The sequence below is a fragment of the Erythrolamprus reginae genome, chromosome 5, assembly GCF_031021105.1.
Source record: "Erythrolamprus reginae isolate rEryReg1 chromosome 5, rEryReg1.hap1, whole genome shotgun sequence".
Classification (NCBI taxonomy): Eukaryota; Metazoa; Chordata; class Lepidosauria; order Squamata; family Dipsadidae; genus Erythrolamprus; species Erythrolamprus reginae.
Window position 1 is genome coordinate 88430013 of NC_091954.1, and position 17031 is coordinate 88447043.

A 17031-nucleotide genomic window follows, 5' to 3' on the forward strand; every position below is an offset into this window, starting at 1 on the left:
TGACCTTGATATAACCAGATTATGGCATGAGAAAGAACCATCAGAGACAGCAGTTAGACAGCACTTAGCTTTGATGTTGACAAATAGCTGCAAAGGAGAAGAAAGGACATTCTAATCTTTATGAGACGTGGACTTAGGAATGATATCTGGATGTCAGAAGGGCTTTTCATTGAACACAGGGAATTTTTGGGACTCTCCCATATCTAGCTCCATTCTACATTATAGTTTGAAAACTCTTAAGTTATGCTTTTCGCATGTCTGAAGTTTCAGGCATTTGCACTATTATGTTATAAGTATGTTGATAAACAAACTTCATGCAAAGTTAGATAGCCATCTGATGAGAGAACAGGACAGTTTGGTAGAAATCATCATGACCCAGTTGCTAAGTAGTTACGATGGTCCATAGGCAGGGGTGGGATGTTGACCGGACGGGGTGGGATGCAGTAGGGTAGCAAAAAGGGAACTCTACCCCAAAGCACCCAATTTGCACTGAAAGCCACACCCACAGTGTGGTAGTAAAATTTTTAGTATCCCATCACTGTCCATAGGCCTCACAATTATAAGGACTCGCTTCAAAAACGAATATTTGGCAAGCTATAAATTATAGGTATCTTATCTCTAGTCCAAGAAGTAATTGGAACTGACATTCCAGAGTAGGATCAGTGTGCTTCTAGTGCTTAAATCTTTTATCAGAAAAATTGCTATAATTAGAGAACAATCTCAGCTGGGAAACAGCATTGGAATAATCACTATTTAACACTGCCTATAATTTGTTTACATTTAAGTTCCCAATGATTTTGAAGGAGGCTATTTCAGTTATCATTCATATTGTATATCGGAATCTAGTCTAAGAAAAATAAACAACACAGATTTCAATAAATAGTTCGGACTTGGTACATTAAATAAAATTACTGAATAAATATTTTGCAAAGATACTACATCAACCTGTTTTAGAAAATGAGAGGAATTCAGATGGAATTGTTGGATTATCCTGATACTTTTTTTTCTTTTCTATAACCACTGATTTCCTAGTACGGAAGTGAGAAATTGGCTAACATTCAAAGCACTTAATTAAAACTCAAGGGATAAAAAAGGGAAAAATAAACAAATTGTTTATAGAAACTTTAAAAAGTCAGGCTTTTAAAATTAATAGCTGACATATACTCACCCAGAGTCCAAAATGCTTCCTCCAACTCATTTTTAAAGCATCCGTAACGCTACTAAATATTTCCAAATATTTCTGCATTAACAATTCATAAAATTTTACTTAAATACTGCATATGTACATTGATTTCTTACCTATACATTTGACCATTAGATAATAGTTTTTAACATAAAGGATTTACAGTACTATATGTACTTTCTTGGGAATAAAATGCCATTATAGTACATCATTTCCAAGTAAACATTTAGAAGCAATATATTCTTTCTTCTTCCCAGGCCATAATGAAAAACTCTAATAAATTAGGATTTATGTTTTACTGAAGCTGACTTTCAAAGCATTGAACTTTCCGATGTTTTGTTTTCCTTTGCTTTGCTTTGCTTTGCTTTTATAAATTCTGGATAAACAAATTTTACCTTGGATTAGTCCTATGAATGAATTGCACCAGAAGTTCAATAAAAAGCACCCATTTAAGGAAAGGTATGATACAATCTTGTGAGTGAAGTAAAAATAATAATAATAAATTAAATATATAAAGTGAAGCCACAGCAAAAGCAAGGATGGAGTTATAGTTATTTTTAATTGTTATCTCAGGCAACCATATATGATCTAAGAAGAAAAGTCATATTTGTCATGGCATATTTAGATAACAGCTGACCTTGTTTATGGATAACAGTGCCAGAAGTAATAATATTTGTTCACTGCTTAGATACCAGGCACCTTTCAGAAATGCTTTAGTCACAAGAAGGCTCTAAAGAACCATTCAGTACATCCAAATGAAAAGTGGCTATAAGCCTCTAATTTAAAAGAATATATACTGCTCAAAAAAATAAAGGGAACACTCAAAGAACACATCCTACATCTGAATGAATGAAATATTCTCACTGAAAACTTTGTTCTATACAAAGTTGAATGTGCTGACAACAAAATGAAATTGATTGTCAATCAGTTTTGTTTCCTAAGTGGATAGTTTGATTTCACAGAAGTTTGATTTACTTGGAGTTATATTGTGTTGTTTAAGTGTTTCCTTTATTTTTTTTGAGCAGTGTATATCCTATAATAAGGCAATATATTTATACAATTTTTGTTAATTTGTTTCTCCATGCTGAAACAACTTCTTTGGGTTAGTTCTTATTGGAAGGCATTTTAAAGATGGTCTTGTGGATTCCAGTTATTCTGGGACTTTAATGTACAGACATACTTTGCAACAAATATAGAAATGAAGCTTTTAATGGCCAAAATAATGATTTCAACTCATTCCAGTTAGGATATTTATAGGATTGTATTTTCTCATGTTGACAGTTCTCCTATATATCCTAGTATGCAAATTGGGTTATATTGGAAAAGGGAAAACTCCTTTAATACAACCATAATTGCGTTATAGATTTATATATATATGTATTACCTAGGAAAAATTGGTAACATAGGAAAGCAGAAACGAGAGCTAATAAGCCTGAAACATACAAATTTAGTGCAGTAGCTGGATGTAGAATTTCAGCAATTGATGGCTGCAGAATTTTGGAATTAAACTGTAGACATCTTAAAGTTGTCAAAACTGAGAAACACTGGTGACTGGTGAGTGAAACACTAGACTAGGACAAGAAAAACCTAGAGTCCAATCTATCCATACTCATGAATGTTTGCAGATGGTTTTGTACAAATCATCCCAGCTTAACTCTCTAAATTATTGTTATTGGGGTATACAGTATCTGAAGGATACTGTATTGCTACATTCAATAAGTTTGTGTGTGTTTTGTAAATGATTTGTATGAACTGTTTCAGTTCTGAGAAATATCAATCTTCTAAACTAGACTTGGCATCAGAAAAAAAAGACCTATAAAAGCACTACAAGATGCCACCTTCATATTGTTGCTAAGAAAACTATACAGGCTGTCCATGAGATCAACTTAGAGAAGACTTTCTATCATTACTAAAAAATTATTGGGCATTTTTTGTCCAAATAATCTTACAATGCAATTTACTTCTGTTTTGCTTCTCTAATTCAATAAAGGTCCTTGCACTGCCATTTTTTCTTTTACAAAAAATAAAGTGGTATCTTTTGCTATCTGCCCAACATAATGACCATGTAATCTCCAGGTAACAGACTTACCGTCATATGTCAACAACATACAATCACTGACCTTTCTGTGATCTTTCCAGGCACTACAAAAGTTTAAAAGTTTTCAGTGATCCAATTAGGGTCAGTGCCATTCAAATAGTGTTAGGAAAACTTTACCCTTACCTAACCTTGCCCTTTTCTGTGCTGTGGCCATTTCTACGTATCATATCACCATTTCATCCACTGCCAGTATCACTTGCAGATGTAATCTCTTGGGCCATTTCACAGAAATCAACACACCAGGAGCCGATATCTACTGAATGCAGTAGAAACATAGAAACATAGAAGACTGATGGCAGAAAAAGACCTCATGATCCATCTAGTCTGCCCTTATACTATTTTTTGTATTTTATCTTAGGATGGATATATGTTTATCCCAGGCATGTTTAAATTCAGTTACTGTGGATTTACCAACCATGTCTGCTGGAAGTTTGTCCCAAGCATCTACTACTCTTTCAGTAAAACAATATTTTCTCATGTTGCTTTTGATCTTTCCCCTAACTAACTTGAGTATGTCCCCTTGTTCTTGTGTTCACTTTCCTATCAAAAACACTTCCCTCCTGAACCTTATTTAACCCTTTGACATATTTAAATGTTTCGATCATGTCCCCCCTTTTCCTTCTGTCCTCCAGACTATACAGATTGAGTTCATTAAGTCTTTCCTGATATGTTTTATGCTTAAGACCTTCCACCATTCTTGTAGCCCGTCTTTGGACCCATTCAATTTTGTCAATATCTTTTTGTAGGTGAGGTCTCCAGAACTGAACACAGTATTCCAAATGTGGTCTCTGCAGCGCTCTATATAGCAGGATCACAATCTCCCTCTTATTATTATTTAATGATTTATTTTATTTATTTTATTTTATTTATTCAATTTTTATGCCGCCCTTCTCCTTAGACTCAGGGCGGCTTACAACATGTTAGCAATAGCACTTCTTAACAGAGCCAGCCTATTGCCCCCACAATCTGGGTCCTCATTTTACCCACCTTGGACGGATGGAAGGCTGAGTCAACCTTGAGCCGGTGATGAGATTTGAACCGCTGACCTTCAGATCTACAGTTAGCTTCAGTGGCCTGCAGTACAGCACTCTACCTGCTGCGCCACCCCGGCTCTTGATGTAGCCCAAATGTTATTTTTCAGGCTTTTCCACAAGCTTGAATAAAATTTGGGTTGTTTAAATGTAAAGGAGTTGATTCTCTTGCGAAAAATCCTAAGTGTGACTTCATCATTTTTTAAATACATCATCCCTGATGTATAGTGGTTTAAATTTCTAAAGGAAATATGACATGCATTTAATAAACAAATAATGAACTATATTGTACCCATCATTTATTCCATTTCTGGGAATGGTTGGTGGCCTAGAGCTGGAGCTCCTGCCTCTCAATCAGGAGGCTGTGAGTTTGATCGTAGGTAAAGGTGGATAGTTCTCTCTCTGGGCACATTGAGAATATATCTACTAAACAAAACTCCACATTGGTGACTGGAAGGGCACCCAGCAAACACTCTACTAGCTCCATTCAGTCGCCCAGACTCCACCCCGCAAGGGATTATGGGTTCATTAAAAGATGATGATGATTTATTCCATTTCACTACATAACTCCAAGGGATACTATAATAAGAGCATTGAGGGAAACGTTTTAGCCAGCCTGAAATCATGCGTTCTTTATTGACATGGTTTTTTCTGTCCAGGTTGACTTTTGGCGACCAGATTCTGTTGAACTAGTGAAAGCAGAGATGACTGTTGATTTCCGAATTGAAGCCAAGAGATGTTCTGAAGTTGAGAGCATTCTACAACATCATGGGTTGAACTATGAGTATGTTTTTGCAGTATTCATTACATAACGTATAAGTGGTTCAATGGTGCACAAAGTTCCATGTAGATTGTGCTATCAAAACAACAAAAATAGTGATTAAAGTTGAATGCATCTGTCAGTTTTGATCCCTCTCTAGTTCTAGTTTTTCCCAAAAATCTTAAATTTTATTTGTTTTGTTTTCACATCACTTTCAAACTGTTGGAATTTTTTAACTTTGTCCCCAAAAGTAATCTATTTTTACCAAATAGTTCTACTAACATACATTATGGTATATAATGTTGCCTTATGTATAATTTTTCCAGAAACATTCCATATACTCAACGTACAGAGAGAACTGAATCTCTGCATTGTTAGGTCTTTTTAAATTGACCAGTCAATATGTCTGAAATCTAGAACAGAACAGTCAACCAGAAATGTGAGTAGTAATTAATTCTAGGATCCAATCAAAAAAGATAGGATGGAGGGGATAGAGAGTAAGAGTTTTGCCTCAGAGAATATCAAAAAAGCTAGGAGTGTGAGCAGTTATGGGCATTCCAAGGCATACCCATATTTCTCCACAGACTGCATTGGCTGCTAATTGGTTTCCAGACACAATTCAAAGTGTTGGTTATGACCTAAAAAGCCCTACATGGCATCGGACCCGATTACCTCTGGGACCACCACCTGCCACATGAGTCCCAGCAACCAGTTAGGTCCCACAGAATTAGCCTTCTCCAGGTCCCATCAACTAAACAATGTCATTTGGCAGGACCTAGCCTTCTCTATGGGGGCCCCAGCCCTCTGGAACGAACTCCCTATTGGGCCATTAGACCCTAGACCCCTGGCTGACAAGTGTAGTATGTCTTGCTGTGTGAATGGGAATGAACGATTTTAAATGTTACTAGAGTTTTTTTTTAAAATTAGCTATATTAATTGGATTTTTTATATATGTATATTGTATATTGTTTTGATATGTTGTGAGCCACCCTGAGTCCTCGGAGAGGGGCAGCATACAAATCAAATCAAATCAAATCAATCAATCAATAATATCACATCCAATGAGGTGGAGAAACAGAGCAACAAAACAAAGTCCTCAAGTTTAACACAAAATCAACTTTATTTAACACATAATTTACATTTTCCCCCAAAACTGTAAGTATAAATTATAGTGGATAGAAAATGAAAACGGAGCTGTGGAAGGTGGAATCCATCCATTAATTATGCCCCGATGAGTTATTGTTTTGCTCTCGGTTGGTAATTTTGTAGTACTGTAGACCTTGACAGTGTGGGATTGTCACAGTGTCAAAGGAAAGAATTATTTCACCCTGTGTGAAGATGCTAGTTCCTCCAATGATGAATGTACACAATTCAGCCTGCACCACAGAGCTCTTTGAAAGATTGTCCCTGACAAACTTCAGAGAAGTGTCCTTGCTACAACAATTCAAGATAGGAGCCTTTGATATGCATCTGAGATACCCTGACATCATGTCAGTGTAACTAGATCGATTGTTAATTACAGTATTATGAAGGTTGAGTTGCACTGCAATTTGTGTGTCTCATATTCTCCAAATGCAAATTACAGTGAACAAGGATATGATGTTGCTCATTTTCCAGCCTTTCCCACTCTGGTGCCCTCTTGATATATTGAGTTACAACTACCAACATATGCTATCATTAAGGTTAGGAATTCCTAAATATATTGGCTCTTCTTCCTATCTGGAGAATGCTTGGCTTAGGATCTTTCTGTCAAAGCAAAATTAGATTTTCAAATAAAATAAATTCAATGCATAAACTTGCTTCTTTAATATGGGGTGAAAGATCAGATCTTAGAAAATCTGGGGAATACAAGAAGAAATTGAAAGAACACATTTTGACCAATCTGTATTATTGTTTCATTGCAGAATTTTAATTGATAATCTTCAGGTTGCCCTTGATAGGCAACTGGACAATCGTGCTCGGGCTGCTGGATACCAGTATGAAAAATATAATAGTTGGGAAAAGGTAAAGAAGATTCACATGTGAAAACTCTCCTTTTCGTTCCATTTGGCAGCTTTGCTTTAAAATACTACTCTGCTCCTTATGGTCATTTCTCAGGCATAAAGAACATGCGGTTTAGAAAAAGAACACATACAATGGTACCTCTACCTACGAACACCTCTACTTACGAACGTTTCTAGATAAGAACCAGGTGTTCAAGATTTTTTTGCCTCTTCTCAAGAACCATTTTCCAAACCCGAGCCTCCGAAACTGTACCTGGAAAAGGCAGGGAGAAGCCTCTGTGGGGCCTCTCTAAGAATCTCCTGGGAGAAAACAGGGCCGTAAAAGGCAGGGAGAAGCTTCCATGGGGTCTCACTAGGAATATCCTGGGAGGAAACAGGGCAGGAAAAGGTGGGGAGAAGCCTCCGTGGGGCCTCTCTAGGAATCTCCTGGGAGGAAACAGGGCCTCCACCCTCCCTGTGGTTTCCCCAATCGCACGCCTTATTTGCTTTTACATTGATTCCTATGGGAAAAATTGCTTCTTCTTACAAACTTTTCTGCTTATGAACCTGGTCACGGAACAAATTAAATTTGTAAATAGAGGTAGCACTGTCGTTTTCTACATAAATTCCAACCCTAGAACTTTTAGTTAACATGTTCCTAGGTAAGAAAGATCTGTCTCCTTTTTTAAGAACTGGGAAGTTCCAACCAATTAATACAGAACTAGACTGGAAAAACAAATATGAACATCTAAAAGTGACAGTCTGTGATTCAAGATGTTCATGATGCACTCTGCTTTCTTCCAAGTTGCTGACACCATTTATGTTGCGAATGCTTGCTTCTTCTTCAGGAGAAGGGCTGCATTTGGCCTTTGAATGAAACATGGAGCCAGGGGAAAAAACACCTCTATTTAATTAAATTGTCCTTTTTTATTGAATCAACACTAAGTCATGTTTCTAGTCATGTATTTAATAATTTCCTGATCCAGCTCATTAAAGCAATGAATTTGATTGCTGCTTCTGGAAATTATCAAGGCTGTGGAGACAAGTAGCAATCCTCTGGCTTTAGGTTGTCCACTTCTAATTTACACTGTCCTACTTATGTCCAAGTTATTTCCCCTGGTAAAAGGGAACAGATAAGGGAAATGTTTACTACTTTTTGCTCTTTTAGCTGTGCACCAAAGAAAGATAAATATATAACTCAGTCTCTGGGCACTGATCACTTCTAATACATTGGTCTGAATTCTTCAGAAAAGGAAAAAATATTTTCAATATAAATATTTTCAATATTTTCAATCTAGGCAACAGTTATCTGCATGAACAATTAGTCTAAGTCATTCTTTACATCATTTCTTTCTGTCATTAAATACTCTGATCTATTTTTTAATTGACAGATAGATGCTTGGACAGCTGATATGGCCAATGCAAATCCAAGTCTTGTTTCCCGATCAGAGATAGGAACAACTTTTGAAGGACGTCCAATGCCACTCTTGAAGGTATTCAATATTTTTTTAAATTTGTTTCTAAAGCCAACATATCAGATTTGCTCTTGGCAATTAGGAAATGGCAACTTTTGTTATGCTTTTGTAGATCCTGGAAATGTGTTTGTATTTTTTAAAAAATGTGTTAGGAAACCAACATACTGTAGATTTTATAAATTCTTTTATGGAAACATTTTTCATCCATTTTGATTGATAGTTAAGTCTTCCTAAATATCACAGTCTGCAATAAAAGCTTTTGACAATTTGCACATAAAAATTCAGCCATATTCCTATGAGAAAGGTAAATGGTAATTTACTTTTGTTTAATGGTGTACTTCATCTGTTGTTTGTAAACACATTTGCTATAAAGTGATCTATAAACTTCAGAAAGAACCCACTTCCCCCTCTTTTTTCCTTGACTATGAGATGCAAACAATTGATCAGATTTCCCTCTTAACTCAAAAAAAACAAAGCCTTTTTGATTTTAGCATGTCAGAAGGAAAATCTAATTCTTCCCTCAACCCCCATGTAGTAATTTAGATCTAGATTTTGATCTAGATTTAGATTTACAGCAATAATACATTAAATGTTAAGAGGGAAGGCGTGGGGTTCCATAAGAATATCTGTGCCTAATTAATCAACTGGTATAGAATCTCCCTTTTAGAATAAGCAAAAATACAGAAAGTGACAATAATAAAAGGAGCAGTTCCCTATTTCTGTAATGCCAAGATTGAATTGGTTCTGTTTATCTGATTGCATTATTATGATTTCAAACGAAGTATTTCTTTTTCCATTTGGACCTGAGTTTCATCAAATTCTGATGTACACCTTCTGTTAGTTTCAGAAACTGAAATCCAAAGAATGGTTCCCCCATAATAGAACTTCCTATAAATACATCATAAAAATGTGACTGAGAAATGTGCATGTATGTTAGGGAGAAAAAACTGCTATATGCAATCCTAATGTGACTATTTTCTGTTAGGACTAAGATTGCAGTCAGGCGGTAGGGAAAACAAGTAGGATGCTTGGCTGCATAGCTAGAGGTATAACAAGCAGGAAGAGGGAGATCATGATCCCGCTATATAGAATGCTGGTGAGACCACATTTGGAATACCGTGTTCAGTTCTGGAGACCTCACCTACAAAAAGATATTGACAAAATTGAACGGGTCCAAAGACGAGCCACAAGAATGGTGGAAGGTCTTAAGCATAAAACGTATCAGGAAAGACTTAATGAACTCAATCTGTATAGTCTGGAGGACAGAAGGAAAAGGGGGGACATGATCGAAATATTTAAATATGTTAAAGGGTTAAATAAGGTTCAGGAGGGAAGTATTTTTAATAGGAAAGTGAACACAAGAACAAGGGGACACAATCTGAAGTTAGTTGGGGGAAAGATCAAAAGCAACATGAGAAAATATTATTTTACTGAAAGAGTAGTAGATCCTTGGAACAAACTTCCAGCAGACGTGGCAGATAAATCCACAGTAACTTAATTTAAACATGCCTGGGATAAACATATATCCATCCTAAGATAAAATACAGAAAATAGTATAAGGGCAGACTAGATGGACCATGAGGTCTTTTTCTGCCGTCAGACTTCTATGTTTCTATGTTTCTATTGGACTAGGATCAAATTTATGTGATGATTTCAGTATAGGGCAGAATTATAATTTCATGCCTCTTCAGTCTAAGCTGAGCTTTTCGCTTTATTGCACGACATTTTTAAGTCAGATGCTGTCTTTATTCCATCAACCTCCATTGCTTGGTCACATTTGAGGAAGTTCTACTCAATTCATGCCATGAAATCGATATATGCCTATTCCATTGTTCAATATGGATGAACTAGCTAAAAGTTGGATATACTGTATAAATATTAGTTAAACCATGGTAGCAGCTCCCTTTGTTATAAAACTAACATATTGATGGACCTTGAGCAGGGGTGGGTTACGGTTTTCCTTTCTGCCAGTTTGCTTAGTGATATGACACACAGGTAAACAATGAAGCACATGTGCAGTGCTAAAAAAACAAGATGGTGCCACCACCGAAAGAGCCAGTTTCAGGGTGTGGCAAGTTACTACCAGTTGTATAGAACTGGTCCAAACCAGGAAGAACCCACCTCTGACTTGGAGTTCAAATAAGGTCTTTTTATGGCATGGTGAGCAACTAGTAGTAAGCCAACTTCCCGAATACAGATGCCAAAGCTTAAGGCTGCATCATTCAAAACTGACCTCAAAATGGTTCAATTTGAACGCAAGTGCATTAAGTCACAGGAGATAGTGGCATGCAAAGCCTTTTTAAGCCTTAAACATTTTCTTTCAAAAATATGAGAAATTGGTCTTGACACTGCACCTCTACCCCATACACACATTTAAAAGTTTTCTTGCAACTAGTCAATCAGTCTAGAGCTGCATTTCTCAATCTTGGCAACTTTTAAGATACGTGGACTTCAATTCCCAGAATTTCTGAGCCAAGGAACACTTCTTTATGTTGAGACTTATGTATTAGAGGAATCTCTGAAAGATAATTCACAATTCTTTTCTCTATCCTGCCACCGTCACTTAGAAGTGTGACTTATACTCATTGTAATAAAGTGCAGAATGAAACAGAGGTGCACAGTGAGTAGTAGAAAGCTCAGCTATAACCTGCACTTTGAAATATCTCTTGGAAACACAGGTATCTCTTTCAATGGATAACATACATACATACATACATACATACATACATACATACATACATACATACATTCATTCATTCATTCATTCATTCATTCATTCCAATACACAATGAGAGTTTTAGTGGGTATATATATATATACACATAGTAAAATACATGATGAAGGTTATACCTCATAGTAAAATATATCTCTGAAAGAATAGAAAAGAAGATATGGTAATAGAACATATCAACCAAAGGATAGAAGAGAGGAATAGAAGAAAGGTATAGGAGATATAGGAGAGCAATAGGACAGGGGATGGAAGGCACTCTAGTGCACTTGTACTCGCCCCTTACTGACCTCTTAGGAATCTGGATAGGTCAACCGTAGATAATCTAAGGGTAAAGTGTTGGGGGTTTGTGGATGACACTATGGAGTCCGGTAATGAGTTCCACACTTCGACAACTCGGTTACTGAAGTCATATTTTTTACAGTCAAGTTTGGAGCAGTTAATATTAAGTTTAAATCTGTTGTGTGCTCTTGTGTTGTTGTGGTTGAAGCTGAAGTATGTATGTATATATATGTGTGTGTGTGTGTGTGTGTATATATATATATATGTGCGTGTATATATATATATACGTATATGTACATGTAGGACAGTAAGCCTGTTGTATGCCAAAGCTGTGCTTATGCTCTTTGTTACCAGTTCTGTTCTACTTATTTTATTTATTTATTTTATTTATTTATTTATTCCAATACATAATACACATTGAAGAGAAAGATATGTAATAATATAAGTAAAGAAAAGAATAGAAGAAAAGATATAAAAGTATAGGTGAACACATTTGAAAGGAAGAAAAGATAAATGAGATAAAGAGAGACAATTGGACAGGGGACGGAAGGCACACTGGTGCACTTATGCACGGCCCTTACTGACCTCTAAGGAACTTGTACATTTATAGAGAAATGTTGTAGAAACCTACAAGATTCCAGTGCTCTTCCCTGCGAAAGGAAGCCAAACTCTGGTCAGATTGGCTAGAACTTTTCTCCATTCAAGGGAAGTGAGGAGCTGATAAGATCAGCATGGGATACATTTCTCTTCTTACTGACATTTGCTTTAAAAGGTCATGGGAATAGACCCTACATCATTATTGGAGAGCCACAGGGTTGACTTGCAAGAGCTTTTCCTAAGGGTGCAATAAACCAAGCACTACAGCTGCATTTCTTCCTTTCACTTTGGTTTAGCTTCTATGCAGCTGTGACCCAGCTGGTCTGCAAAATTGAATGATTCACAGTGCCAGGATTTGCAGAAGTTTGCCTCTGGTTTGCAGAGTTACCTCTGTTTTCACTAAACCATATCAGAGCAACACCTAGCCCTGTTCAGTTGATATTTTTGCACACACAATTTGAACATGCAAAGAAGCATCTTCCTGCTTCAAGTAATACCAGAGACTGGCCAGAAAAGGTAGTTGTCTGTTGATATGTGACACCATTGCCGTATATACATGTAAACACCTCCATGTGAGTTGCAGCTCTGCACTACCACACTTCCAGATATATCAAGCAACAAACTCCCTCATCACTAAAATATGCCAGCTGAGGATGATGAAAATTGTGGTGCAACATCTGGAAGGTGCTAGGGAGAAGGAGGCTAGTATAAGTAACAGTACACAAGAGGCCACATATTCACATATGGAAAAGGAGATCAGCTCTTAAAGAACTAGCTGCTATCAGAATTATCACCTTTACCCGATTTATAGCAGATGTCTCTTCCCAAAATTCACTGCATTGCCATTAAATGGCAATCAATTGTGGGATGTATGTGATTCCTTTTCAGAGCTATAATGTAATATTTCAAATGTATTTTGACAGTGAAACATGAGTCTGAAAAGTGGTAGCTATGGTAAGAACAAATTTGCTCCCTGTTGAACTTTAAATAGTCACGAGGCATTGTCTTCTACAGCAGTGTTTCCCAACCTTGGCAACTTGAAGCTATTTGGACTTCAACTCCCAGAATTCTCCAGCAAGCAAATGCCTGCTGGGGAATTCTGGGAGTTGAAGTCCAAATGTCTTCAAGTTGCCAAGGTTGGGAAACACTGTTCTACAGGAGCAAGGATCAGACCACTCACAGAGTTTAATGAAGCTGATCAGATTCCAGATAATTAATTGGACTTCAGTGAACTGTTTGAGTCATCTCCTAAATTTTTGGTACAGGAGTTTCTTCTAAACACCCATCTCAGAATCCCCTGGCATACTGACCTGTTGCAGCCAATGATGCATAAGGCAAAGCAGCTTGACTGATTTTGGGACAAGCGTAAGGATGCAACCATATGGTCATAGTGTAGGCATCATTACAAATCCTATGCTTTTATGGTAATTGATCTTACAGAAGAGGCAAGAGTCCTCCTTGTTACCACTTACAGGAAGGCTTAAAGCACACTTATTTATCAAGGCTTTTGAATGCCCCCATTTTATTTATTTTATTTTTATTTTATTTATTAATCCCATTTATAGGGCCACCTATCTTACAGAAGCAACTCTTATTTAGTTGCAGTTTGTGGGGGTTTATTTATTTATTTATCTATTTATCTATCTATTTATTTATTTAATTCGACTTCTATGCCGCTCAATCCCGAAGGACTCAGGGCGGCTTACAATGAACAGTATAAATACAATACAATGAAAAAGAAGTCAAATATAAAATCTAAAACAAAACTCTCATTTAAAAACCCATGATAGAACAGTCACAACAACATGCATACATACCATTCAGTAATGGGCAGCCAAAATTTTCACTGCCACACTGTGGGTGTGGCTTATTTTGTGGGTGTGACTTGATGGTCACGTGACTGGGTAGGAGTGGCTTGCCGGTCATGTGACCAGGTGGGAGTGACTTGAACTATCATCGTTCAAGTGAAGTGTTAAGTCCTCTCCTTACAACCTCACTAGTGTTGCTCGCTGGGGTGACAATTTGCTTTGCGTTTCCCATGCTCTACTTCCTGGGTCGCCCCCCCGCCTCAGGCTGGGTAATTAGGCGAACAGGTGCCAATCAGCTGTTGAGAAAAGAGGGGGAAGGAAAAGGGCCCCCCGCAACTCCTGCTGGTGCTGGTATTCCTCCCGCTTTCTGAGGAGGAGGAGAACGACGGGAGGGGAAAGTCACAAGGTTATTATTACTGCATCATGCCTTTCCCCCTCAGCTGCAGGCGGAGGGCTTCACGAAGGGAAAAAGACAGCAGCCCAGACCACTTTGGTGTGGCGCGGCTCTCCTTTTTTCCCCTGCTGCTGCTGTTACTGCTGCGTGCTCCTCACTTTTTTCATTTTTCTCCTTACTGGCCTTGGGAGGGGGTTATGTGAGGCTGGAGGGGAGCCTGGCAGGAGAAAGGGAAGCTTGACCGAGGCCAGGAAGGAGGAAAGAGGAAAAAAGCAAGGAGCACGTAGCAGCAGGGGGGGGGGGGGGAGCCAAGCCGAGACCGGTAATCCAGAAAGTGATTGCCGCTGATCAGCTGGAGCTCCACATGTAGCTTGATTTCCGCCGGTGGAACTGTGTTCCACCCCGTCCTGCTTGCTGCCCACCCCTGATACCATTCATACGATTTGGCCATGGTGGTTGTTAGTTTATGGCCCCCAGGCCTGCCGGCAATATCTGTTATTCTTATATCTGTTATTCTTTTAACACTGTTTTCATGGATATTTTTACTGTGTTTTTGTAAACTGTCAAGACAGAGCTATTAAGTGGACAGGCAAAATATGCATTTATTGCTAAAGAAATAAGTGTTTTACTTTAAATTTTTCAAAGTTACTTTAAAAACTGCCTTGAAAACAGCATAAACAGAATTGCCCTAGAACATTTTCTAGCTAGTGGCTACTATTTCTCTCCACCCTCAGCATGTCTATGAAATTAAGCTGTGGCATAAATGGAGGTGGGGATGAGAACTGTGCTATTGCTAGTGTTGACATTTTAAAAATAATTAAGGCTTTCCAGCATGAAAAACATAAGCACTTCAAATCTGTTCAAGTCAAACCAAATCCTTATTACAGCCATAGATCAGCATAAGGAGCCTGAAGTCATTGAAAAAAGCCTATAGATACAGTATATAGAAATAAAAATATTTTAAAATTATGAAAAGCTAAAAGATATAAAAATATATACTGGTAATTAGGAAGGAAGGAAGGAAGGAAGGAAGGAAGGAAGGAAGGAAGGAAGGAAGGAAGGAAGGAAGGAAGGAAGGAAGGAAGGAAGGAAGGAAATTGTATAAGTTGGACAAGCATTGATGTCTGACACCACAAAGTGGCATAAAATTGTCCTGTCCGTGTCAGTTATTTATTTATTCATTTATTTGTTTGTTTGTTTGATTGATTGATTGATTTGTATGCCGCCCCTCTCCGTGGTTATGAATTTATGATGAGATGAGGCTGGTATGTATGTTTCTGTAGCACAGGCATTGGAGAAGGATTAAGGTTGTCGCTTCTGTGTGTCCAGAGTCGCAGATACATTGTGGATCTGGGCTTTCAACTACAGCTGAGAGAAAGGCATGACATCATGCCAGAGTAAAGATGCTTCTGTGTTTAAGTACTTTGAGTCTAGTCAGATATAACAAAAGGGGCCAGAGAATCTATTGGGTTCACAGACAATAAAGTTTTGGTTCCTGGCTACATCTAGTTGGCAATCTAGGTCTGTGTGCTGATCGAAAAGTGTTTGGACTGATGATATCCTCTGCTATCTAAAGACCTGAACCAAATGCCAAAGTTGAGATTTTAGTTGTCACTGTTTCAAATCAAACCTGTATTTATTTCATATTCATTTATCTATTTATAAAATTTATAAACTGCCCATCTAACTCAAGATAAATCTGGAAGTATTTTTAATCCCTCTCATATCCCCAGATTGTCCTTAAAATTGTCCTCTCACCTCCCCAGATTATCCTCTCACATCCCCAGATTGTCCTTAAAATTATGAAAAGCTAGAAGATATAAAAATATATACTGGTAATTAAAAGGAAGGAAGGAAGGAAGGAAGGAAGGAAGGAAGGAAGGAAGGAAGGAAGGAAGGAAGGAAGGACAACAACAACAGTGAATTTGTATTTTCTTATTGCTATTTTGCAATATTTCAATATTTCATTAAAAAAATACAAAAAGAATTATTGAATAAGTATTGGTATATAGCCATAATGGCAAACCTATGGCACGCGTACCAAGGGGACACATGGAGCCATATTTGAAGGCATGCAAGGTATGACAGCTCCAGCACACATATGCGCACTGGCCAGCTGATTTTCAGCCTTCTAGAGCAGTGTTTCCCAACCTTGGCAACTTGAAGATATTTGGACTTCAACTCCCAGAATTCCCCAGCCAGCAGATGCTGGCTGGGGAATTCTAGGAGTTGAAGTCCAAATATCTTCAAGTTGCCAAGGTTGGGAAACACTGTTCTAGAGGGTATGGGAGGCTTTTTTCATCCTCCCCAGGCTTCAGGAAAGCCTCCAGAATCTGTGGATGTGAAAAATGGACCAAACGCCCAACTAGAAGTTTATTTCCGAACTTCCGGTAGGCTTCTTGGGCTCGTTTTTCACCACCCACAGAGTCCAGAGGTTTCAGTGAGGCCTGCCTGCATGTGCGGGGGTGGGGGAGTGTGGAAGGGTTGTGTGCACATGCACAGGAGGGCATTGTATTATGGGTGTGGGCACATGGATGCATGCTAATGTGAATGCGCGCGCACCCATTTGGCACCTGAGCAAAAAAAAGGTTTGCCATCAGTGGTATATAGTAATGTAACTATGATTATATAAATGCATCATAAGGGTAAGAAAAAATCTGGTTAAGAATACTACAGGGACTTATCCAGGTAGC

At 37.8% G+C, this 17031-nt stretch overlaps 1 protein-coding gene across 7 annotated transcripts in view; it reads left to right on the forward strand.

Moving 5' to 3' along the window:
- LOC139168065 (carboxypeptidase B-like) overlaps positions 1 to 17031 on the forward strand; it is a 122762-nt gene that overhangs the window by 85995 nt on the left and 19736 nt on the right. For all 7 annotated transcript variants that reach the window (XM_070753389.1, XM_070753388.1, XM_070753390.1 and 4 more), the window contains 3 exons: positions 4972 to 5096; positions 6977 to 7076; positions 8446 to 8547. In XM_070753389.1, the coding sequence (XP_070609490.1) occupies positions 4972 to 5096; positions 6977 to 7076; positions 8446 to 8547 (327 nt within the window). The remainder of the gene's footprint in view (positions 1 to 4971; positions 5097 to 6976; positions 7077 to 8445; positions 8548 to 17031) is intronic.